This window comes from Mustela lutreola, chromosome 14, assembly GCF_030435805.1.
Source record: "Mustela lutreola isolate mMusLut2 chromosome 14, mMusLut2.pri, whole genome shotgun sequence".
NCBI classification, from domain to species: domain Eukaryota; kingdom Metazoa; phylum Chordata; class Mammalia; order Carnivora; family Mustelidae; genus Mustela; species Mustela lutreola.
In genome coordinates, this window is record NC_081303.1 from 66695117 (window position 1) to 66720733 (window position 25617).

The 25617-nt window shown below is 52.8% G+C and overlaps 1 protein-coding gene across 1 annotated transcript in view; it reads right to left on the reverse strand.

Annotated features, from left to right (window-relative positions):
- Positions 1-4748: 4748 nt before the first annotated feature.
- The window catches only part of UCK2 (uridine-cytidine kinase 2), a 74749-nt gene continuing 53880 nt past the window's right edge, over positions 4749-25617 (reverse strand). The window contains exons 2-7 of the mRNA XM_059145428.1: positions 24427-24586; positions 23281-23377; positions 18418-18560; positions 12346-12443; positions 10031-10079; positions 4749-8569 (exon numbers count right to left, since the gene is read on the reverse strand). Coding sequence (XP_059001411.1) covers positions 8430-8569; positions 10031-10079; positions 12346-12443; positions 18418-18560; positions 23281-23377; positions 24427-24586 — 687 coding nt within the window. The 3' untranslated portion in view covers positions 4749-8429. The remainder of the gene's footprint in view (positions 8570-10030; positions 10080-12345; positions 12444-18417; positions 18561-23280; positions 23378-24426; positions 24587-25617) is intronic.

Here is a 25617-nt window from a genome sequence, read left to right on the forward strand (position 1 = left end):
TACTCACTATTTTGAGGTCTTAAAGAGCACACCATTACGTTTTCGGATCCATTTTAAATTACTGGCTGACACGACACAGATGTCTTTCCTGACTCCGTCCCTCTCTCATCACAGCGGCATCAGAGTTGAGGAGACACCCAGAAAGGGGTGAGTCTGCGCCGGGGAGGCTCACAGCCCTGGGGCATGTCTCCACAGCAGGACAGCCTACTCGGGTTTGGCTAAAGCCTCCTCGGTCAGGGCAGGAATTGAACAACATGTGCAGAGAATTCTAGTTCAGGGGTTATCCGCACCCAGCCAGCCTCTCCCAGGTTGCCTGAGCTCCAGAGAAGAAACGGCCTTCCCAGAACTCGGGCTCGCCCGTGCAGCCCGATCCCAAGACCACACAAACAGCCACCACTTGCCTGGCACCTTACCCCAGGCACAGCCATGCCTCTCTGCCTGCACACGCTCCTTCAGTACTCTAGGCCAAGCAGGGGGCTCTGGCCCTGGGTTACAGCCTGCCCGAGACCACCCAGCTGTTCTGCGAAGGAGCCAACACTTCAAGCGAGGTCTGCTGACTCCCAAGTTCTTTACCCCAAGAGGCAGTCTCTCCTGGTAGCGAACTAGAAGATGCAGCAATCATTGAACACAGGTGAAGCCCCTTTCACAAAACCCAACTGACACTAACTCACTAAACTTAATCTTTTTAATTTTTTTAAATATTTTATTTCTTTGACACAGAGAGATCATAAGTAGGCAGAAAGGCAGACAGAGAGGTGGGGGGGGGGGGAGCAGCCTCCCTGCCAAGGAGAGAGCCTGATGTGGGGCTCGATCCCAGGACCTGAGATCATGACCTGAACCGAAGGCAGAGGCTTTAACCCACTAAGCCATCCAGGCGCCCCTAAACTTAATCTTTTTAAAAGGCATTCAACTTCCCCTCCTCATTCTACTGCCTTCTGCTGACCAAGTGAGTCTGACTTAGGTCCCTCTTCCTGCCAAAAAGGATGAGTCCAAGGGCAGAGATCCGTCCCAAATTTGCCAACAATGCTGCCCCTGGAGAAGCTCCAAGATGAAACCTAGAAGGGAACTCTCTTTTTTAAAGCCCTGATCAGTCCACTGCAGACCCAGTGCCCAGGTAGGACGGTCCTGACCAGTTGCTTTGCCTCTAGACCCTGGTTTCCCCATCTGTAAAATGAAGGGCTCGGATTCCTGGATTCCAGGAAAACTCGGAATTCCTGAAGACATCCTGAGGGACTCTCCCAGGGCCCCGTAGCTTAGCATCACCTGGGCTAGGGGTCAGGGTGGGGGGTCTTACAACCTGAGAGGGTAGTGCTGGCCTTGAATGGGCTTAAGAGCAGACTCAAACTTTCTTTCCTGTCTTCACACAGGCAAAGAGGAGCCTTACAGCACAGACAACATTTCTGGGAGAAATGGGCCCCCCAGTGCAATGAACACCATGGATCCAAAGGGTCTGTACAGTGAAATCTACAAGACCCCTGGTTTCCAGCCCTGTCTATGCATCTGATTCACCTGCACAGCTTGTTATGAAAGATCTTCTCCCCAGACCTACAGAATCAGAATTCCCAGGAATGAATCACAGTGATCTTTTCAACGAACTCCCACAGACCGTGATGACCAGCTCAGAGAACCACTTCCAATAGGTTACCGCAACAGAGAAACCAAGAAGGTCATTTCTGATCGGCCCTAATGAAGATTCTCATTAAAGACCCTCCAGGAAGAAACAAAAGAATAATCACATCCGCAGTCAGAAGTCTGGAGACCCTCTGACTCTCTCTTAAAACCACACAAGTCAAGCAAAGGACATCGGCCCAGCACCAGGTCCACATCCTACCACTAGAGGGCAGACACGCACCAGACAGCCTTACCTGGCAGGGGGCCTCCTTCCCAGCAGGTCTGGGTTAAATCGTCCAACCCCAGCGGGACGCATTCCTTACATACCTTGCAGGAGGTCCGAGACGAAGTGAAGGTGTATGGTGAAGGCTGGGGAAGTCCGAAGGGAGCACAGCCATGAAAATCGGGAATCTCACGACCTGAAAAGGAAGTCCACGGCGCTGATAAAGAGAAATCTTGAAACATCACCCACAGCTGTTAATACCTTATATTAGAGAATCCTGGACTTTTCAGGATAAAACCACAGAGATGTATGAGATTGGAAGGCAGAGGCCATCTGGCTTCCCCTGGTCACCGGCCGTCAGCAGTTAGCACTGCACCGAACCCCAGGCCATGGTCATTCTGCAGACATCAGAGGAAGCCCTGATCTAGACAAGCAAACCCTCAGTATCTGGGGAACCAGTGCCGAGCAGGACCTGGTCTGCAGGACGGTGAGCTTGTGTCAGCTTCATGTCCTCCTGCCCCTCCCTCTCCACTCATTTAACTGAGAATCACTGTCTGTCTGGGTTTAGTCCTAACTCAAGCGGATTCATTCAGCTGTTATCTTGGGCTCACAATTGACTGAAAAAATGTTAAGCATATAGAGAGGCATAGCCCAAGATTTAGCAAGTGAGTTAACTGCATTCTAGGTTAACTTTATTCTAGCAGATGATCTGTTGAAACTCAGCTTCAAAAATATGTCTTAAAAAACAAAACCGCCACAACAGCAAAATTGGGCATCCGGTGGCTTGGTCAGTGTCGTATCCGACTCCTGATTTTGACACAGGTCATGATCTCAAGGTTGTGAGATCAGTATGGACTCTGCTTGAGATTCTCTCCCTACCCCTCTACCCCTCCCACCATACCGGCACACTCTCTCCAATATTTTTTTTTTTTTAAGCAAAAAATTCTAAACATCTTCCACCACCAGATGATGATGGAATTGTGAACTTCTGCATCTCCCAGGGCTCCTTCTCTCTCTGTCCCCCTTCCGTAGACCCTTTAAGCAGGTTCCAACAGATTTCTTTTCATCTGAATGGAAGGAGGGTTTGGCCAAAGCAGCACCAGTCCAGTGAGCATTTCCAGGCCGAGGAGTATAAGGGTGGATAGGAGGATGTCGTGACACAGGGTGCTGAGGGCCTCACTGGCCTGCCCCATTGTCCTCCCACTTACAAGGGAGCGGAACTGAAACCTGAGGAACGAGCTGAGTCCCAAGCAAAGCACCCAGCTCCAGGGGAGTCCACCAAGGATTGGGGGGGTGGGGGGAGCAAGACAAAGGGGAACACAGCTAACCCGGCTCTCACAACCACTACCTGTGCGACACCACGCAAGGCGCTTCTCTGCGACTGATCACGTCTTCACTGGCCTGAAGAGGACGGTCACTCCGGACGATAATACCAGCTGTGGCAGAGGCACCTGGGTGTTATTTTACAACACAGCAGCCTTCTGAGAGTGGATCCTCTCAAATGAAGGTTCCCTCGGATCGCTACAGTCCTTGATGGGCTTGCATGTATGCGTGAAACAAGCATCTGGAAACCGCGGGGTGGAGCTACACTGTTAGCCTTAAAATTAAAACGGCCACGTATTTTACCAGCAAAGGATGGATTTACTAAGAGCAAAGAGTTGCGAACCAGAAGACGCCAACTGTGGGGACCAAGCACAGGTGCCAGCTTTTATAGAGGAAAGCGGAAGTGGGAAGGCTGTTACAGACAAGTCCATTGGAGTAAACTGAGGGTGAGAAGTATCGAGGCCTCTCATTGGCTGAGCTGTGCGGGAGTCTCATTGGCTGACCTGTGCGGGTCTCCCATTGGCTGGACTGTCGCTGGCGGGAGAGGAGGGAAAGTAAGCCTTTATTCCTCCATGGGGGTATCCCAATGCCAGGTAGTATCTCTGTGCAGGGTTGTCTCTTCCTGTCGAGTTTGCAGCTGACAAGGAGTGGCTCGTGGGTGGGGAGCGAGAACACCTGGCCAGACCTCCTGATCCCATTTTAGCGAGGTTTCCCTTTCTGAATTTTCACTGCACGGTGGTGAGGGTGCTTGGCTGTCTGGCAGGCAGTGAAGGGGTGGAGGCGGAGAAGCCGCAGGGTTGGTGGGCGACTGGCGGCTGAGAACAGCACAGAGGCCAATTATTTTACAGTCTTTGGCGGTGGGTGATCTAGGCCTTTTAAAAACAGGGACAGGGATGGGGCGCCTGGGTGGCTCAGTCAGTAGGGCATCTGACTCTCAGTTTTGGCTCAGGTCATGATCCTGGGTTCTGGGATGGAGCCCAGAGTCAGGCTTTCTGCTCTGCAGGGAGCCCGCTGGAGATTCTCTCCCTCTGTCCCTCCCCTGGCTCACACACACGCTTTCTCTCAAATAAAATCTTTTAAAAAGAAAAAAACAGGGAGACGTATGAATATCTGTGTTATGTATCGATATGTTGAGCAATCACACACACAAACACACACGCACACACACACAAGCTCTCTTGTTCACACTGTCAATGTACACTTCCTCCACCCACCTCCGTGAACTTTTCTTCCTCTAGAAGGCTGCTTGGGATTTCAATGGAGGAGTTCAGGAAAGGGTGGTGAATGCTCCAGGGTAGGAATTGAGGGAGGTGCTGGCATTGATTGGGTGACTCGGAGCCAGAACCTCCCAGAGATCGGAAGCCTCCCAGAAACCCTGACCCTGGCTTTTGGGAACAGAGACAGGGACAGACGAGAAATGCACAAATGTGCATCTCACCAACATTCCAGGACAGCTAAGGTCCGGGGTCCAGCCTGCACTGTGAGGCTTAGTGACAGGAGCCTCCTAGTCACATCCTGAGTGGCTGAGCCCTCAGGGCCGCTGGCCTCAGTCACTGCTCCTCCTGCCCAAACACCACAAGGGAGACAAGAATTGGCTCTTTTTTTGTCCAGTCTTTATTTACAGCAAAGTACATAGTATGTGGTCATTTTTGTAACTACTAACAATAAAGGCAGGGTGGGAGAAAGGAAGGAGGAAGAGCAAGCATCTGAAAGAAAGAAAAAAAAAGCCTACGTCTTTATTTAGCTACTCACCCTGTTCCTGAGGCAGGACCGGTTAGGCACTCACCGCCTCTAAGAGCAGCAAGGAAGCTGATCTAACACCAGCCACCTGGCCAAGGAGGGCAGCACGGGGCCCAGAGACAAAAGATCGAAGGGGACTCTGAGCTCCAGACCAACCCCAGTGCTTTTCCCAACATGTTCTCTGCCTTGTTGTACCGGACACCAAGCCCGTTTCCCCCACTTCACCCTGAGACAGGATGAAAGGGAGTGCGGGAAGCCCAGCCCGTCCTCGCTGGCAGCAGAGCCTGACAATGCAGAACCTTCCCTAGCCAGCCTAACCAACACGGGTCCTTGGTGCTGGAATCCTTGACTGGCAGGTAGGAGACTCCAGGAGCCCTGCGAGAGGCTACTGCCTCCCTCCGCTGGCCTCAGGTGCTAGCACAGGTCAAGGCTGCTAATCAAGGGAGCGGAAAAGGACAGCAAAGGAGGGGACACAGAAACCGACTGGGCTCCAGTCCCTCCTGCTTCCCAACCGCGCCGAGGAGCACGAGAGCCTTCACAGCCTGACCTAGTGGCCTCATGAGAGACTGGCAGTCTGCCCCGGGCACAGAGACAAGTGTCCAGTGCCGAGCCCAGGCGAGGCAGGACGGCGGCATCGGCATGACCACGGCAACCAAGACCAGAGCGGGTTGTTGGAATGATGGGCTCTGGAGGAGGAACTGGAGACCTTCCCCTGCTACCCTCCCCCGGCCTGTCCTTCGGGGATCCCCTTGTCTAACCACTGCCTCTTCAAGGGCCTACCCTATCCACCCCAAACCAAAGTTCTAGACACTCGTGAGCTCCTCCTACAGAATCCAATCTCTCTGTCCTTACTGGCCTCGGGCTGCCCAAGAAAAAGAAACCTGGGTCAGCACAAGTTCCAATAGCATGAAGGAGTGTGAGGTCAGGCCTTCCCATGACACAAAGTGTGGATACTTGTTCCCTGCACACTTGGTCTATGGGTAACAGCTGGGCGGGGAGGCGGTGGGGGCAGCAGCAAGCACCACTGGGCAGCTCGGAAGCCACGGGACTCCCACGCACACATGACCGACATCACCCCACCCAGCTTGCCGGTACCTCCCCGCTGGACCAAAGAGAGGACCCAGGAGCCTCGGGTCATGGTTTCTGGCCCAACGATCCTACCGCTGACTCTCCAGTGGAATCAGAGACCTAATGACTCAAAATACCGAGTCCAGGATTTGTCACCCAGAAAGCTCAAGTTCAGAGAGTTGGCTAAATACTGAGAGGGCCGCACAGGGATGAAGCTTCTCATCCCTTCCTTGCCCCAGACAGTGTGTCACAGAACCAAGGGAGTTGTCAGCGTTGCCCAGAGGACACAGCCCAGTGCCCCAAGCCAAGCCACCAAGAACTGGGGATGGTTTTTACCAGGAGGCAAGGCAGCCCTAGAGCAGTTTCCCAGCAACTGGGCTACTGAGAGACACCGGAGGCTTGGTCCCAACACCACAGGTAGATGAGGAAGCAGGTGAGGACATCAAGGCTCAGAGATAAGACTCCATCTTCCAGGGCAGTGGGACAGACAGCCAAGGCACTAAATGGTTTGGCACCTGGGAGCTTCAAGTAAAGTTGAATGTGCTACCCACTGGAAGGCCAAGGCTCCCCCAGACAGGGGTGGGCTGCCCCTGAGCACGGAGAGGCCCCATCCAGGCCAAGAGGCCTTGGGTCCTCAGGATCCTAACCCAGGCCTGCCACCAACCCTTCATCTGAGAACCGTGCAAGGCATGACGAGAGAATACGGATGCTACGGCCTTCCAGAATGTACTCATCCCGAGGGGCACCGGCCTCAGACGCAGGCCCCTCGAGAGCCTTCCCTCACTCCCACCCTCGGGAGCTCCCCTGCAAGCCCGCAGCTGCCTCCTGAGTGTCTCAGGGGCGGCAAAGCTCTGCTGGGGTGGAGGTCGGACTTTTTCAAACAGCCGCACAGGGTGAGAGTCCCATCGAGTCCAGAAAGAGGGAATCAAAGCTGGACGGCAAGGAGTCTGAGGGACAATTCGGTGTGACTAGAGAGACGCGGTGTCAGAGGTACCTGAATGGCTCCAGCGGGCTGGGGAAGCAATGGGGGGAGAAGGTCCCCCCAAACGCTTCCGGCGGTGGAAAGGCTGTGGGCACAGCCTGCGGAGCACGGAGATGGTCAACGGGGCGCGAAGGGCTCCTGCTCATCCACGGTTCGTCGCGGAGGCTTCGGGACCCTCACGTCACCCCTCCTGGGTCTCACTTGGTCCTCCCCCTTCCTCCACCAAGAATCTTCAGGGATCTGTGCTCCTCCCAAAGAGGGAGCCCTCAGGAGAGGTGGGGCTCCCCCTGGAACCTGGCCATCTGCCTGGCCGGCACGCTGCTGGGAAGCACTGCCGCTGAGAGGTGCGTGTTGTCCTCACCCCACTGCCAGGCCCTGCTTCTCGGTGAGCGGGAACGACCATTCACTCCCCCTGCCACCCTGCGAAGGGCTGTCGGCTGTCCTTCCGCCAGCAGAAGTCCTCAACCAAAGCCCAGACTCAAGGGGCCACCGTGCGAGCTACCCTCTGGCACAAGGCCCAAGGAAGCTGATCGCGGACTTCCCTCAGTGTTTCCTCGGACACAACACCAGGTCCCGTCCGACTCTCCTTCCTCCCCTCTGCAGAAGAGAGCCCGTCACATGCCCATCAGGGAAGGAGAGAGGGGCAGCAGCTCTGGCTTGTGCAGAGACTGAGAAGCAGGTGGCTCACGAAGGAGTGGCTGAGCTACCCAGGCAGCTGCGAGGGGGAGGGGCGGCACTGGGCAAGAAGAAAACCCAGATTTGTTCTCCTTAGTGGGCCTCTTCCCTGAGTTTGATTTTTGAGCTGAGGTCTTGCCTAATTTCAACTCAAAAAAAAAAAAAGAAAGAAAGAAAGAAAAAGAAGAAGAAAAGAAAGGAGTATCTCTTGTGAACACATGATTAAGCTCCGGCTCAAAGGCGGCGACCCCTGGCAGGGGAGGGGTGAGCCAAGGCTCCCAGCTCCACTGTCCTCGAGCTGCACAGGCACGAGAGCCATGAGCCGGGGCCCCCCCTTCTCCACCGTCCGCCTCCCGCACCCATGCCTGAGCCTGCCCTGCTCGCAACACAGCGGCCACGACCCCTCGGTGAGACTCCAGCTCGAGCCCCAGACACGCAAGTACAGGCCCTCCTACACAATACTTACAGCAAACAGCTTTACAGTATTTGTACATTTACACAAAAATAGATCCTTTTATATATATATATGTATTTATAACTGGTTACACGTTGGATTCATAATTAGGCATCACCAGTAGTAGTTGGCACGGTTTGTCGTTTAAGCTCAGGGTCAAATTCGGTTTCGTTTCGCCGCTCCAAAGCACAAAAAAAAAAAAAAAAAAAAAAAAAAGGAAGAACAAAGGCATGTCATCTCCATAGTGTGTTCTTAAATACAGCAATGTCCTAGGAAAGCACATGTACGAATGAACAGTGCCTTCTGATCCCTCCTCCTGTCTCTTGAAGAGAGGGGCCGGAAGGAGACAGGGGTCAGTGGGGCCGGCTGCTGGACTCCGACGGCTGCCTCTTGCGTGAAGGGATGTAGCCGTTCAGATAGCCATTGGTCTGCCGTTTGGAGAGCCCTCCGTTCAGGATGTCCTGAATGTGTTGCACAATGAGGTTGATGGCCACTGTGGGGCAGAGAGCGGCCGTGTTAGGGACAGTGCAGGGAGGAGACAAGCCTTCCACCAGGGAACCCACCAGCCCCAGGGAGACTGATTCCTGCAGAAGGCTCAGAAATGTTAACATGGGGACTCTCTATTCTTAGCGTTAGAAATAAACGGTTCATCTCAAGCAAGTGACTGATGTTGAAACCACCATCACCAGACGTGGAATGAAGATCGAGTGCTTTCTGAGATGCTGCACAAAGAACACATGCAACAAAACGTCTCTCCTACGGTGTTCTCCCTGGGTTGTGTAAACGGAATCCAATCACGAGGAAACAAAGATGAACCCAAACTGAGGGCCATTCTACAAAACAATGGGCCTGCACGCCTCAAGCCTGTCAAAGGAAATTGTATCTTTACTTCTCTGGATGGAATGGCTGTTCTGTGGCCAGGAATGAAAATGCCCTTCTCTCTAAGAAATATACACTGAGGGACGCCTGGGTGGCTCAGTCGGTTGGGTATCCAACTCCTGGTTTGAGTCCGAGCCCCTCATTGGGCTCCACACTCAGTGGGGAGCCTGCCTGCAATTCTCTCCATCTCCCTCTGCCTCTCCCCCTTTTCTCTCTAAAATGAACTAAATCTTAAAAAAAAAAAATTAAGAAATACACAGTGAAATAGTCATTGCTAAGACAGACTCCCCAATGACTCAGCAAAAAAAAAAAAAAAAAAAAACTGTTTAAATGGAAGAAAGTTGAAATGAATTAATAAAAAGAGAATGAGAAGGTAGGGACTTCTCACAGAAGTGAGTCTGCCTCAGCCCAGAGGTCCCCCTACCTACTTCTCAGACAAGCCGAAACCAATAAATAAATAAAAGCAACCAGCTCCCTTTCAGAAGGGCTACCCTAGTGGCAGGTCATTCGAAATTAAATTAAGAAGAAAGCGTGATGGGACACCTGGGTGGCTCAGTTGGTTGGACGACTGCCTTCGGCTCAGGTCATGATCCTGGAGTCCCGGGATCAAATCCCACATCGGGCTCCCAGCTCCATGGGGAGTCTGCTTCTCTCTCTGACCTTCTCCTCGTTCATGCTCTCTCTCACTGTCTCTCTCTCAAGTAAATAAATAAAATCTTTAAAAAAAAAAAAAAGAAGAAGAAGAAAGCGTGCTTTTGCTAAAAGATGGCCTTGGATGCAAGGCCTCTCTAAGTGTCATCGCTGGGAGTGACAGCAAAGGCCAGTATCCAGCCCTTTAGTTTCTGTTAAAGAAGCATCAGTTCCTGTTTGTGACCATCGCCATACACACATGTACACAAGGGCCTGTTCCCAAGGCCAACTATGTGAGCAGAAATTCCTTTCTGGCTCCCAGGAACAGACCAGTGGTTCAGCCACGTCCATGGAACCTTGCTTGGTCACCACATCCTGTCTCAAAGTATGACGGACATAGGGTAGAAGTCATGCCTCCACCAGATGACTCCCCACCAGGACTCACCTAGATTATCTGCACCTCTAGGAATGATCACATCAGCGTATTTCTTTGTCTGTGGAGAAAGAAATTCACAACGCATTAAAGAAGAAATAAACTGGTTCACGCCCCTCTTGAGGGGCCATGAGAAAAGGGTCAGCCTTCCTACCACTGACCCCAGTCGGTGGCAGCTTGAGGCTGCCAACACAGTATTTTTTAGCTCCTTCATCTAAATTACAATAAATCAGCTCTCTTGATCTTTCATTATTAATGGTTTCATACTATTTAAGCTTAGGACCTGCACTGTGAATGTGGTCTTTGAAACCAAACTCATAACTGCCTCCACCCTACTAAGAAAAATATGAATTAGAAAAACCCAAATTGAAAAGGGAAGTGGTTCACCTTGGACTTCTACACACAGTCTGAAAGGGGACACCACTGATCCTAACACAAGGGTAAATCCAAGAAAAATAATCCCCCTGATGACCATTTGCATGGTCATTTTGTTACCACACTTTAAAAAAGTGCGGGGGGGGGGGGGGGGCGGCCTAGGTGGCTCAGTGGGTTAAAGCCTCTGCCTTCAGCTCGGGTCATGATCCCAGGGTCCTGGGATCGAGCCCCGTATCGGGCTCTCTGCCTACTTGTGATCTCTGTCAAATAAATAAAATCTTTTAAAAAAAAAAAAGAAAAAGGTAAAGATACAATTTGATACATTCCCTCTTCTGTTTTCTTATTTCACTGGGATTTTGTGGACCACTTTACAAGTAACTGTGCTGTGGTGTGTGACCCAGCTTACGTCTAGCGTAAGACCACCTTCACCTAAGGATGCCTTCAGCACACGGGCATCTTGTGTACTAAAACCATTCAAATGCAACTGTGTCAGGACCAAACCCAATCTGAACTAGGCAGACCATTTATCAGATCTGAGCTCCTGGCTTACACGGGAATGACCTGATCTTCCCTGATCACAGAGTGGCTGGACAGTGGGAACAAGCAGAAACCACCCAGAAAAATGTGCAGAACTTTAAGCTCTGTTATAACTAAGTGAAACAGCAGAAAAGTGGCAGTTAGCTCTAGTTCATGTCCGGTAAGTTTACCCTGCATTATTATTAAGGTAAAAAGAGGAGGTGTCATCCTCAGATAGATAGACAGATGGATCGAATTTCCTGGCTTCTCCACTCCCTCTACCCTCTGCCTGGAAACCTAATCCTGTGACCCAATCCTCTCCAGGGGAATGAGCAGGCCACCGGCGTTACTCAGACTGATTCAGAAAGTCCACCTGTCCCCAATCTGAAACAACAGAAGTCTAGTCTGGTTTGGCGCAAAACCTACTAACAGACTTGAAGGAACAGACAGTTGGAGATCATACTTTTCCAGGAGAAAGAAAGAAGTTCATTGCTCAGAGAAACAGAAATTCCCACACTCGGCCCGCAGCTTCCAGTCTCCCAGAAGAGATCAACTAAGATCAGGCTAAGTCCCAGTGTCTCCCCACTCTCACTCAGAGTTCATTATAAATCGTTAGGCAGTTAGACCACAGTGAGGTCAACCTGGTGAGGACACAGGACACAGGTGCAGGCATCTCCTGAATTAAACGCTTCTTCTCAAATGACATCATCTCCTACCTCTTCCTCTACCACTACCCCCGCCCCCCACCCAACCACTGCAACCACCGCACCTCTTGTCCCTGGTGGGCCTCCCGCAGCACTCACCTCTCTGTCCCCTGAAGCCGAGAGTGTTTCCTGTGCTGAGGGCCGACTCACTAAACACTGAAAATTCCCCATATCCCCAACCTCCCTTCTCTGAAAGCCACCTCCCAGAGAGTTCCCAGCTGCCACAGGAGGAATGATGAGCCTATGCCATGGCAGAAGTAAGGAAGCTTATTCCCACTGGGGAACGTATCCAGGGCCCAAAGACAAGCTCAAAGGGGCAGGGGGGAGGGCCTCCATGCAGTAGCAGAAGAGATTCAGAAGGAGATACCCTACTGCTGAGCCCTCCCTACACCAATACTACAACCATCACAGACCTTTTGAAGATCCCAATGGCCGAGTCTATGCTTAGGTATGGTGCACCCTCACACCGTGAGCCCACCAAGCAAGGAGTGCTGAGTTTGCTGGAGTCAGACAGCGGGACCCTGAAGGGCCATTCTGGCAAAGATGGCGGCCGACAGCTCCCAGAGAGCAGAAAGCCTCAAAGGCTGCCCTTCCTTGGGACTGGAGGACAGAGGATCATTCAGAGAGGAATGAAATTCAGGCCGGGGACTCCATCGGCTTACATACCTGTATGTGTGAGATTTCGTTTTAAATGCTAAATTCAACAAAAAACAAACCAAGAACACAACTCACTGGCAAGCAGAATTCCTCAAAGGCAGGCTTGACGAACGTAATGTACTGAGATAAAATCTGCTCAAGGTCCCTCCCTCTTTCGCTGATGTCCCTTAATACTATAAGAAAAGGAAAAACAAGAATCAAGAAAATGGTGTATGAGCCAACACATGTCCACCCTTCGTGAGGCAGACCAGGCTCACTCGGGCTCTGCGATTACTCTGGATGATTCACAAGCCGGATTCCTGAGAGACTTGACCAAGAGCGGGTCAGCAGCAGCTTCAAGAAAAACAAGTTACATTTTTATTGCTATAGTCAAATTGGGCGATGACATAAGGATCTTCTGAAGCAAAAGGCTGTCCAGCCTTAGCCAACAGTCTTCTGGTTTCAAGCAGCATTTGACCCAAATAAAATTTCAGTGTGAACAACATAAAAAAGCAGGACGGTCCTGCAGGGTTCATAACAGGGAGCAGACGGGGCCCAGAGAGGACGTGCAGCTCCTGGACGGCGTCCCCTTATAGTTACTTACCTGCGTGCAGCCCGCGGACCTCCTGCTGACGTGCCACCTTATCACGCCTGCACCCCCCCCCAACATTCCAGCCCCTACAGGCGCAGAAGCCGGGCAGAGGGTCCCACTGTGGCCAGCCACTCCTGCCGACCTCAAGCACAGGGGCTTGCAAATAGAAAACACCTCATTTGAGGGGACGACACCCTGGTTTTGGAAACAGTGGGCTGCACTCCCCATCTTCGACCTTCTCCCCCTGGCGCGGTGTCATTCAAGGGCTTTCAACCCAACACCTTTATTATTTTAACAGCCTTTCGTCAAAAAACAGGAAAAGGGTTTGACCATCAAAGGGACTAGGATCCTGGCTCTGCCACTCTACACCAACCTCCCTGAGCCTCAGCCTCCCCCCAAACTCGGCAGTGAGAACTTAGGAGGAGATTCTCTCCGTCAAAACAGCGCCTCCCTACAGATGTTGTAAATCTCAGCCCCACGGCTGCCCGATCTTCCACCCCGACCCCGAGAGGGTGCCCTATCCATCAGCAACCATTCGTGAAGGCCCCTGGGCTCCTCTCGACCATTACTCAGGTTACAGACTCAGCAGGGGATGAACGCACCAGGGCACACTTGCAAGTGAATTTCCCGACAGCCACGTCTCTAGATAATTCCGTGTGTCCGCACACGCGCGCGTGCCCACACACACGCACACAGGCAGGGGCAGGAGAGGGAGGGAGGCTCTCATAGTTAGGATTTGGGCTGGTGTGGAATGTGTGAGATTAGATGGCGAGAAGACCACATTCCAGAGGGTCAAGTGACACGGCCAGACCTCCTGACTCTCCCAGCAGCACCTGCATTTACAAGACAGCTCCGCAGGAACCCTGGTCCGGGGCCATCAGGCAATCAGCAGGCTGCTGATGGGTCAGGGCTTGTCCCACGGCCCCTCCCGGCCCCAGGACCAGCAGAGGCGCCTCCCGCGGCCAGGAAATGGTGTTCCCGGGCATTCTGACATGGGGCTGGAGGCTCTGCCAGGGACCTGGGCCGCCACGTGGCTCGCCCCCACCAGCCTCCGGAGCCCAGGCCCGCCAGCGACCGGGCTCCCCTCGGCCAAAACACACAGCCAGGGCGGCCTCCAATTTCTCCACGTTCCCAGATAAAGTACAAAGGGAAAAGGAAGCCAGGGCAAAGGGTATCAGGGCTGGGGAAAGAACAAACACACGGCCACACTCGGATAGCTTTTGCTTAAAAGCCGCGCAGAAGCCTGATGTGTGTGTTTCACAAGACTCGCTCTGCCCACGAGTGCAGCTGGCGTGCATGGCGTGGGCCCTTCTGTCCTTCCCCCGGCACACACACACGGGCCCGTGGGCTCGCCAGGGGCTCTCCCGCAGCCCCTGACCCCAGCCAGCGGCTCCCTTCTTACCTGTGCCTACGCCACTGCGTGGGGAAGGCGCAGAGCTGGGGGCAAGCACGGGGAGCAAGGAGAGTCACCCAGAGGCAGCCCTAGGCCCTGGGCCCGCCACCCGGAGCGGGGCAGGTAGAACCGACCTGGGTTGGAATCCTGATCCCACTCTTAGCTCTGTGACCTTAGAAAGGTTACCCAACCTCTGTGAATCTCATTTTCCTTAACTGTAAAATAGAGACATGATACACAGAGACTTTCTCATAAGGTCATTACTCCAAAATACAGGGGGATGGGCTTAAAGTCTTCAGTGCTGTGGCTGGTGCATGGGAGGTATTCGATAAACCTGAATTTCTACCACCCATGAGGACGGTAACTGAATCCGTGAAGCTTCAGGGCAGCATCTGTGAATTCAGAGGAACTCAGGTGAGCTCAGGTAAGCAGGCCGGACCTAGCCGAGAGCTGGGGTCCCGCGGAGCAGCTGGAAAGGTGGGAGTGGGGGGGTTGCGTGCGGAAGGGACCGCAGGGCACAGACGCATGGGAAGACACATTGGAGAGGGAGAAACAGGAAAGACAGGGAGAAGCCACCCTACAGTTTCTACCCTGGGAAGAGAAACAGGAAATGGGTGACAATGTTGCCCAGACACTGGGAACGTGCAAAACCAAACAGCATCACCCACCTCGGCTCCCTGAGAGCCTTCCACTAAGTTACCACCTCCAATAGCCCGAGACCCCACCTCGAGCCAAGGACAACACAAGGCCAGCCAGTTCACAGCACCAAAGTGCCCGGCTCCTCAGGCGAAGTCAGGAAACAGGGCCAAGCCAAGGACTGAGTCAGAACAAGGTCTTGGCACAAACCGGAAACTCCAGGGACTCAATACCGGCTCCCTGATCATCACTCTGACCCAGCACATTTGCTTGGAAAGGAAAAGGCCCTTTCAGAAGACGGGGAAAGGTCAGGAAACTACCCGTCTGCCCACCTTCCCTGCTTGGCTCTCATGGCCGCCCTTCCAAAGCCACCAGGGCTCCTCTGGTCAGCCCAAGCCAAGAGCGAAATTTAGAAGGACCCAGAATAAATACGATTCCTCAATGGCTCAGCCCATTCAATTTAAAAATTAGTCGAGGAAATGTGTTACTCTAGTAACAGACTAACCATCTCAAGGTCCACTGCAGCCCTGAGGCTGTGGGCACCGGACACAGAGAATTATAGCAGAAAAGAGAGGAGGTGTCAGCCCTCTTTGGTCCCCGGTCTCAGTTCTTCCCTGTCCCCAAATTCAAGGGTGGGTTAAATAACACACATGGCAGGAAGGTAAAAGCTGGAGAAGCCAGTACCCCAAAGTATGAGAGGTTCCCGTGATGGAGTGTTTCCAAAGCTGCACAGCTCAAAGGCAAAGCCCCCATTCCACACGATGGTCAACTCTGACCAAGTGTCACGGGCCCGGTGACACGCAAAAGGGCAAAACCATGGCACTAACTCAAGTCTCCAGGAATGTTCTGAGGCCCATCAGCTGCTCCGGACTAACCCAGCCTCCCAGCCCACAACGCACATGCCAGGCATGTTTTCTGTCCTACAAGGACAGAGAATGAACTTGTCGAAGCAGCATGTGGAAAGGCCCCGCAAGTCCACCAGGAAAGTGACTCACTAGCAGGTGACACAAAGAAGGCAGAGGTCTGAGAGGGAAAGCGACAGCCTCCCTGGGAGCATGAGGGATGGGACCGGAGAAACCCCACAGAAAGCCGCCACCACCTCCTATCTTTCCTCGTTTTGCACAAGGATCCCACGAGAACAGAGCAAAGGAGAATTCTCTGTGCCGTCAGTGCCGTGATGATGCCGTGGTGATCCGTCTGAATTAGAGGCCAAGACCGTCTGATTTTCAAGGATTCTGAATTCTGGATTTCTCAAATTTGGTTCTACTTGGCCACGGCTCTCATGTCCTTCTCCCTCAAGCATTTAACTGCACCCCCCCCCCCCACCCAGGACTTCAGTACCAGGTGCTGACCTGATGATGGGGTCAGGCCGGTGTTCCCGTTCCTGAGGATGAGATGACCACTCAGAGGCTCTGACCAGTCCTGATGGAAAACTCGGGGAAACAGAACAGCTACCATCTCAGACAAAGCAGACCCGACCTAACACGTGGACGGTTATCAGCTAACTGCACCACCAGGCATTTAACCTGCCTATGGCTCCTCCTCACAACCCAGGGGTACTGATCGATACATCATCAACCAACGCCCGTATCCCTATTTATGAGGGACTAAGAGGTTACAACATAACCTGCCCGAGGTCAGACATCGACTAAATGGTGAAATCAAGATTTAAGTAGAATTCATCTGACTCGGGTTCCACCCACCCGCCCACCCCCGCCCCGGGGGGCATTCTGTTGCCTCCCAGACTTGATAGACTGGCGGGGACATGGAGCAGATCAACCATAGCAGGTCCTGGGTTTGGAGACTAAGGGGACAGATACACCAGGCCCTGGGGCAGGTACAGGAGGGAATACCAGGCTGGGGCCTTGAGGATCTATTAAAAAAGACCACGCAACTCTTTCCGGGCCCAAGTCATGACCCTCTAAACAAGCCTGTCTCCTTCACCTTATCCATAAAGAAACCCAAGCCTAGGAGGTCACACGAGTCCCCAGCGCCACCAGAGTCACAAAGCTAGCTGGAGACTGTGGGACTAGAATACGGGCCTCCCACTCTCCTTTCTTCCACTGAGGAGTTCTACCCAACCACCACGCCACCACGGAGTGGAAGTGGGAGAACAACTCACTTAACAGAGTGTAGACATTACTCCTTGGGAGGACAAAATCCAAGGTCTCATTTCTCTATATTCTGCTGGTTCCATTTATAGTTCTTGCAAAGAGGACTTAAGTGGATAAAGCACAAATTTGTTTTATGAACTGAAAAGAAAACACGCTACAGGCTTTGAGGTCAGAAGGCTCTGGGCTGGACCTTATAAAACTCCAATCAGCCGGGGCACCTGGGCAGCTCAGTCGGTTAAGCATTTGCCTTCGGCTCAGGTCATCTCAGGGACTTGGGATCGAGCCCCGCCATTGGGCTCCCTGCTCAGCGGGGAACCTGAGTCTCCCTCTGCCTGCCGCTCCCCCTGCTTGTACACACTCACTCTCTCTCTTTCCCTCACAAATAAATAAATAAAATCTTTTTTTTTTTTTTTTTTTTTTTAAATTCCAATCTGCCCATGATTTGCTCTGTGACTAGGAGTCACCCTTGTCACTCCCAGGGTCTCATTCCTGTTCCATGTGAGGAAGACTGGTAGCTTTGCTCACTTTCCTCATCCCCACGGCCCCTACAGGGGCTGTCCTTTTCTGATGCGGCTGGTACCCTCTCACCCGGCCACTTCCTACAGCAGCCCGACCTACCGTCTTCACTCCCACGCCCTCCAGCAGACTCATATCCCAACAGAGAGCCGAGGCCCTTTGGTTTGCCCTCCTCAAAACCCCTTGGTAGCTCTCCCTCACGGACCAGGGACCAAACGGGAAGCCACAGACCCCATAATCTGCCTCTAGCGATTTCCAGCATCTCTCTAGACAGCCATCTAGGAACTCCAGCCACCTGCTTCCTGATACAAGCCCTGTGTGCCTGTGTTTGCACCGTGTAATTTCTTGTGTTGTCTACGTCATCACCCTGCCACCCCTCCTGCCCCGTGAAGCCTCCTGATCCCGCAGGTGGAAGCAAGGGCTCCACTCCATATCCTGCCGGGCTGAATTACAGGCTCCGCTCCCCACCAAAGGACAGCAGTCCCTCAGGACACCAGGCACGGAGACCAACACAGGCACACCCTCAGTAAGGCCTGTGGAGGGAATGACCCAGCAACTGTGCCGCAGCTGGTGGGACAGAAGGACCAAACCTCCATAGAGCTTTCTGGAAAATAAAGACTACAGAAGTGGGCTGGTGGGCTGGTGGGACCAGCTGCCCAGCGCTAGGAATTCCTGCCCCCAGACATCCCAGTTTTAGTTCCTATCTTGATGACGATGCCTGTGGGAAAACCACACAGAACTGGGCATTTAATCCAACTTTTTCCCCCCGCAAAACCACAACATAAACTTCTGACTTCATCTCCGTGACCTCATAAGCCTTTTGTTATGCAACACAGTGACTAATCCCTTCTCAGATGCCACCAGGAGTTTGAGCAGCAGGACATCCTAGGGCTGAACTGGAGGCCTTCAGAACCCACCTCTGCGGGAGAGCCGGGTGTCTGCATCTGTGTCCACGAAAAGCTTCATCTGGAACAGGTCTCGCACCTCCTGGGAGTAGAAGGCCAGGATCCCTTCAAAGAGCACCACATCCGCGGGGTAGATGGTGACCGTCTCCTCCTTCCTGCAAAGCACAGAGCAGATGATGGGCCGAACCAGGCAGGGTGAGCAAAGGGTGGAGGAAAGCAGCATTTGTCCGGAGGTCTGGGGCCCCCTCCCTGCAGACCTTCAGCAGGAACGAAAGGGGGAAGCTACCGCCACCTTGCAGAGCCCTGAGACTCCCACTGATGGCCGACCAAAGGGCCATCACAACTGGGGCAAACGTCTCCTCTGAGCTCTCACCATAAAGCAGAAACAGAAGGCAGTCGTCCCTCTCCTTGGGATTTAAAAGAAAAAACAACAACAACAACAAAAAACCCATGCTGCTGAACACACAACAGAGAAAGACAGAAGCAGATGTGATTCCTTCTTTTTTCTGGAGGCGTCTCCAGGAATGCTCTCGGGCCTGGCATTTATGGAAGCTAACACTGAACTTCCACAAACAGAAACTTAAGTCTTCTCCCAACGACCCCAACCCCTCCCCCCTTCGGAGGCAACTGAAGGAGGCAGAAAAAGGAAATTGCAGAGGAGAGGAAGCTCCGACAGAGGGAGGGAAAGCCTCCCAAGCTCCATCTGGTCCGGCTCCACAAGAAAGCAGCGGTGTGTTGTGGTCCGGGGCTGACGGTGCTCTCCTCCTCCTCCTCAGGGAGGCAGGCGTACGCACGACCTCTCCACCTACCCCACAGGGTCACCATCCGCTTCCGTCCTAACCTTCATCTATGGCCTCTTGCCCCAAAGTCACGAAAAGCAAGGTAACGGTTCCCACTGCAAGGTTTACTACTCACGCGTACAGTGAGGAATAAAACCAAATAAAACAATGTAAAATAAAACAATTTTTAAATTTTTTAACAATTTTTTAAACCCTTAAGACAATGGGTTTATCTGTGCAAACACAGGAAAGTCGGCAGCTGCCCCGGCGAGAGGATGCACGGAGCTTCCCTCCCATAAACACTCTCTGATTCCTTATTGCTCAGACCCAGGGGTTCCTGGGCAAATTGTCAGGCAGGCAACTGTTGGGAGCCACTACCCAAGGGCCAGAACAAGAGGTAGAAAAGGCAACCGAAGAGGACCGGATAAGATTAGGAAACTCTCTAGAGCAGTGATGTAATTCTGGATGCACACAGAACCATCTGGGGAGCTTTTTTTAAAAAAAAAAAAAAAGCATGCCTGGCAGCATCTGGGAGACTCAGTGTGTTAGAGACTGACTCTTGGTTTCTCCTGGTTTCAGCTCAGGTCATGATCTCAGGGTCCTAAGACTGAGCCTCTGTGCCGAGCGTGGAATCTGCCAGATTCTCTCTCCTTGTCCCTCGGCACCACTCCCCCACCGCACGTGTGCACACACGCATGTGTGCTCTCTCTCAAATAAATAAAATCTTAAAAAAAAAAAAAAAAAATGCCTGGGATGCCTGGGTGGCTCAGTGGGTTGAGCATCTGTCCTCTGCCCAGGTCATGATGCCAGGGTGCTGGGATCAGACCCAGCATCGGGCTCCCTGCTCAGCGGGGAGCCTGCTTCTCCCTCTCCCTCTGCCTACTGCTCCCTCTGCCTGTGCTCGCTCTCTGTCAAATACATAAATAAATCTTTAGAAGGAAAATAATGTATGCCTGGGCCCCACCCCTCAGGGCTCTGATTCCATTCATCTGGGGTAGAGCCAGAGTGCTGGTATTTTATAATACCACTCCAGGTGTTTCTAACATGCAGCCAGGGGTAGGGACCACCGGTCTGGAGGAGTGTCAGCTACCAGAAAACAGGGTGCCCCCTGTGGTTTAGGATAACGAACCTAACTGGACAGAGCTCAAAAAGGAAACGGGAGCCGCTCTGGGCAAGTGCCCTGCATGAAGGAGGGTGGGAAGTGTCTGCTGGAAATGTTTGCGCGGGGAAGGGGGACTCCCAGGGCTCCGTCTGGAAAACACACACCCGGAGAGCGCTGTGACCGTGCTAGGTGTACATGCACCAACACCAGAGCCGGCGCGATCAGGACGCCTCGCTGGTAAGCATGAACAAGGAACAGGTGGTTTTCCAACTCTACAAACACGTCTCTCCGATCCTGGGAAAGCAAGGAAAACATCGCTGTCCGTGCTGTTGCTGGTGCCCCAAGAAGCTGGAATCAACCCCGTCCCACGTGTGCACGTCCATCCAGGGAGGAGAACCCTTCCAACAGCCCAGAGCTAAGAACAACATCTCCTGGGCAACTGTCAGCCCAAAACAAGAGAGGAGCCTTGCCTGGTGCAATATTCCAGGGAGAAGTTCGGAGTCTGGCTGCAAAGTCCACACACGATACCAAGACGATCAGAGCATCTGAGAGAACCTAAATCCAAGCTTCTCGGGTGGCTCATGAGGAGAGGCAAGGCCACAGAAGGGTATCTACAGCAAACAAGACTCTTCTCGGTCTTAGTCCAACATCTGTTTGTACGTCACCATGAAAGGCCCACGGACGCATCAGGAGCCGTAAGCTCGGAACAGCTGGGTCCCTGACGAGTGGCCCTTGAGGGTGGAGGGACTGCTGTGGCCAAAAGTGGTCCAGAGAAGTTTCACAAGGAGATGGGCTGCGGGCCACTAAAGAGAGGGGCTATCAAATGTACGGTGTGAAAGGAATCGGGGGTTGGGGGAGGACATCACGTCCAGACGGGAATTCTGCTGGGGTTTCACTGCTTAATGCACGAACCTGATGGAGCTCACGCAGCACACGCGACCCCACCCCCTCCGTCTGGTCAGATCCTGCCTGCGGGCCATGCAGACTTCCACCGCCTGACGGGAGGCTCTCACCTCAGCTACTACTCCAAGGACTTCATAAATAGCATCGTGATCCTCTCTTGCTGACACCAGAACCGTCTGCTCCCACCCAACAGCCGTCTGTGACTCCCTACTCCCAGCACATTCGCGATCTGGCCCTGGCGTCCCCAGCCTCTCCTCTCTGGGTCTCTGAGGCCGGCCGGCCTCCAGCCACTCTTCCCGCACACTCACCCCAACCTGGCCCTCCTAACCAGCTGCGATTCCCCACCACGCTCGCCCTTGAACTGCTTCTCTACCCATTACCTTGAAAATCCCCTTCCCCGATGACTCCTTACGCTTTCCAATATACAGTTTAAATATCACCTCCTCTAGTCAACCTGCTCTGAATACTCCAACCCTTCCTCCTTCCTTCACACTCCTCCTTGAGCCCTTACTTTAGTTCTTGGGCTACATTTTAATTCTGTAGCACTGCCCTGCCCTGGACCTGAGAGCTGGTAGACTCCCTTGTCTCCCACAGACAGGACATCACCCCCACTTGCTGCTAAGGCTAGAAACTACAATTCCCAGAATCCTCTTCCCTCTGGGGTCCCAGGGTGCTTTGCCAATGGGAAATGTAGAAGATGAAACAAAACCCATCTGATTTTTAAGAAACCTTAATAGCCACACAGGGCTACTTCACAGACACTCTCTAAGTGCCCCCCCCCTTGGAGGCTGGGGCTCCAATGTGGCAGCTTCTTGGACTTGCCATGGACACTGGCTTCTTTTCCAATGCCTCAGACCACAGGCTCCCAGATCTTAGCTCTCTCAGCACCTCCCTCAACACTCTTACTATCTCCAATTCCTATACCAAACCCCTTTATTCCTACACGGTCTGTGGTGGTTTCATGCTGGAGGTGCACCTTGTTGAGTTGAAGGCCACAGTAGCGTCTGGTCCTTAGTAGGACTCCCTTGAGAAGATACTGGGGAGGGATGAGAGCAGGGCGCTGAGCAGCCTGGCTTCTGCAGCGCGCTGTGTTCACTCTCCTCCACCTCCAGCCAATCTCTGCCACACCCTCCAGTTCTGGGAAAGGCACAGAACATGTGAGGAATCCCGCATCAAAGGCTGGCTGAGACAGTACTAAAGGAACACACAGGGAGACTGAGATGGGCTTTTAATTATAGAGACATTTGGCAGCAAAAGATGCATGAAATCTAATTTCCCATTTAAAAAAAAAAATTCCACTTGAGAGAATGAAAAGAAAGGAACCAAGAGGGAAGGATGAAAAGCAGGTGGGAGAAACTTTCAAAACAGCGCTGCGCTGAAAACACTTACTGAGTAATTACTAGCCAAGAATAAGGAGCAACGACGCGTGCTTGAAATGCCATTCAGAAGTTTAGAGTCTGCCTGGGAAATGAGTCCCAAGGACACAGAGTGAACCGAGTCCTGGGAGGCTCGAGGGAGCTTGGGAGCCTGGCCAGCAGGCATCGTGAGGTCCTCTAGAAGCCTTGGGCAACCACTCAGAGGGAAAGAAGATGAGCCCCTCCTGCACACCTCATCAGGAGCATAAACACAGATCAGCAGAAAGGACACGACTGAGGAACTCTCCTGAGAGTTGAGTGTCTGGTCTCTGGTGACCTCGGTGCCCTCACACTTCTCTGCGCCGTCCAACCAGCAGAGAAGAAAGAACAGTTTTCTTTGTTCTTCCTCCCGTGTCCTCTGCCCAGCCCGTTCACATCACATCGGATTCCAGGAATAACAGCTCGGGGCGGGGAATCAGGACAAGTGTATCGTCCCTCACCTGAGCCCAAATTCATGAACTTGTCCTTTCAGAGTCAGGAAAAGGTGATGAGCAGACTGTTCCAGGAAGCACCAGCCAAACTCCCCAATCCTTGCACACCCATGGCGCACACGGCTGCTGCTCACACACAGGTGGCCGTGGGCACAGGGCAGGGGAGGCCACAGCCTGCAGCCTGGGAGCCGGGGCGGCTCTGGGAGCTGCGAGAAGCAATGCATAGTCCCGACGAGCTCACTTACCGGGAATGGGAGACAAAGTCATACACGGGAATCTGTACGGTCTTCCCTTCGGTGATTTCTTTAAGTGTTTTGAAGATGAGTTCATTGTCAAAGGCATCTGAAGGAAATCAGACTGTTTAAATGTTGCTGAATTTTTAAAATTACTTCTTCTATAATCATCCACATCTATTTCGTGGACGTATACGATACCCTAGAGGAGCACATACGCTCCCACTGAAAAAAGCCAGATCTCTACCCGAAACAGAAGGCAAACTCCCTGGATCTCAAAACAGAATGTATGAAAGCGTTCTGAAGGACACACTTCTTTTTTCTACCTTTCTGTTCCCCGCCCCCCGGCCCCAGCCACCTCTCTCCTCCAAGTTCAGCTGCTGTCTTGGCAGCTGGCCTATATTAACCTGGAAAAGTATACACACAACTAGGGGAGTGTAAGGGGCACCAGGGTTTGATTCCAACCGTTACAAGAACCAAAACCAGAAGCACCTGAGTGGCTCAGTTGGTTCAGCATCTGCCTTTGACTCAGGTCATGATCTCAGGGTCCGAGATCATGATCTCGGGGCATCGGGCTCCCTGCTCTGCAGGGAGTCTGCTTCTCCCTCTGCCTGCTGCCTCCCCCTGCTTGTGCTCTCTTTCTCTCTGACAAATAAAATCTTTAAAAAAAAAAAAAAAGAACCAAAAACCAGCTGAATGAAGGGCAATGCACTGGTCTGAGACTGTCAAGGCAAAAGTCACACAAGCAGACATCCCGGGCTCTCCACGGTCCTTTCTGCCAGTCAGTGAGTTGCACAGTCTGCCATGGGCACGCATGTGTGGGACGGGGGTGGGGCGGGGGGCGCACAAGCTGCTTCCGATCAGAGGAGGCAGAAGAACCAGCTGTGCTTGTGCCCATCTCAAGTAACAGGCTCACAGAGAGTCACCCTCGTTCAGACGCAAGCCCTAGTCACAACATGCAACTGTGTAATGCCTTTTGAAACTCCTTCTTCAGGCCCCACATAACCCCGTAAGGTCATTTATTCATCCCCGTGTTATCCAAACAGATTCCAAGGGGTCAAACAATGTCCTCAGTGAACCAGCAAGTGCATGAACAGACACAGACAGACAGACACACACATACACACACACACACCCTGCCCTCAACCGCTGACTCACCCGGGTGATCAAAATTGAACTGGCCCTTCAGGGCTTTGGCTTTCTGCTCCGACGTGAGGACGCGGTAGAAGCTATCCTGGCTCAAGATGACCACCTGCTTCTGGCGACAGTCCACCTCATTCTGCCCCAGGAGCTGCACGATCTTAGCACAGACGGAAGACTGCAGGAGAGAAGAGGGGGTGAGGATTAAAGGGGCTCCCGGCTGCTCCCGGATGTGCATGGCCTCCGCCAGGGGCTTCTGGAAGGAAGAATCCGTAGGCTACATCTTGTAGGATGGATCAGAAGGTGCTAAGGGAGAAAGTCGGTCTGCTGAGAGGGGGGATCCCAGAGTCTCTTTTCCCTCCTTCCGTAACACAGCTTCCTACTCGCAGGTATCTACAGGGGCCGTGGCGGGGAGCAGGGCAGTAATGCCTACCTCCCCTTCCATGCAGCCCCTTCTAAAGCCGCTACTGCAAAGCAACAGGAATGCATTCATCCCTGCTTGTGCCCTGGTCTGGACACTCAGGGAAGAGCCGAAAGTGGAAAGAATGCACCTTGGAGATGTGCTGATGGCCCAGAGGGCCCCTGAGTCACGAAGGGACTGAGACCATGTGAAATCAAAAGCCAGGGCCAGAGAACTTGGCCAGTTAGCAGTTAAGGTCAAGGTCATGGCTTGCATCCTGCTTGCGCGGCTTCCTTCTGCTCTAGTGCCTGGCCGCGGTCTTGTCCGCACTCACACTCACAGTAAACCAAATATATACCACCACTTACGGGCTGCGGTGACATGGGATAAAACACAACCAACACCTAAACTAACCTGGGGTTTCCCTGCCACGAAGAGGACAGCCTGTTCTGGATGAACTCAAACCTACACGCTTCGGGTCCAGCGTTGTGCCTGCAACACCCGTACCGGTGATGTTGTGAAAATGGGAAATGCATATTTAGTCCTCCTTGCATTTCTGGCGGAGTTCTTAAAACCCCTGAATTTCCTAAAGAGGGAGAGAGGTGCACCGGTCTTTGTTATGTTAAGGAGGAGGCTTCTGGAAAGCACCTAAGGATGGGAGTGGGTTGCCAGGGGAACCAACCATGGCTGAGCCGGTTAGAACTTTCAACCCTCCTGCCCTGACCTCCAGGAAGGGGAGGAGCTGGAGGCTGAATCCCGGGCCAACACCAACGATATAATCAAAAACGGGATGTCATGAAGCCTCCACA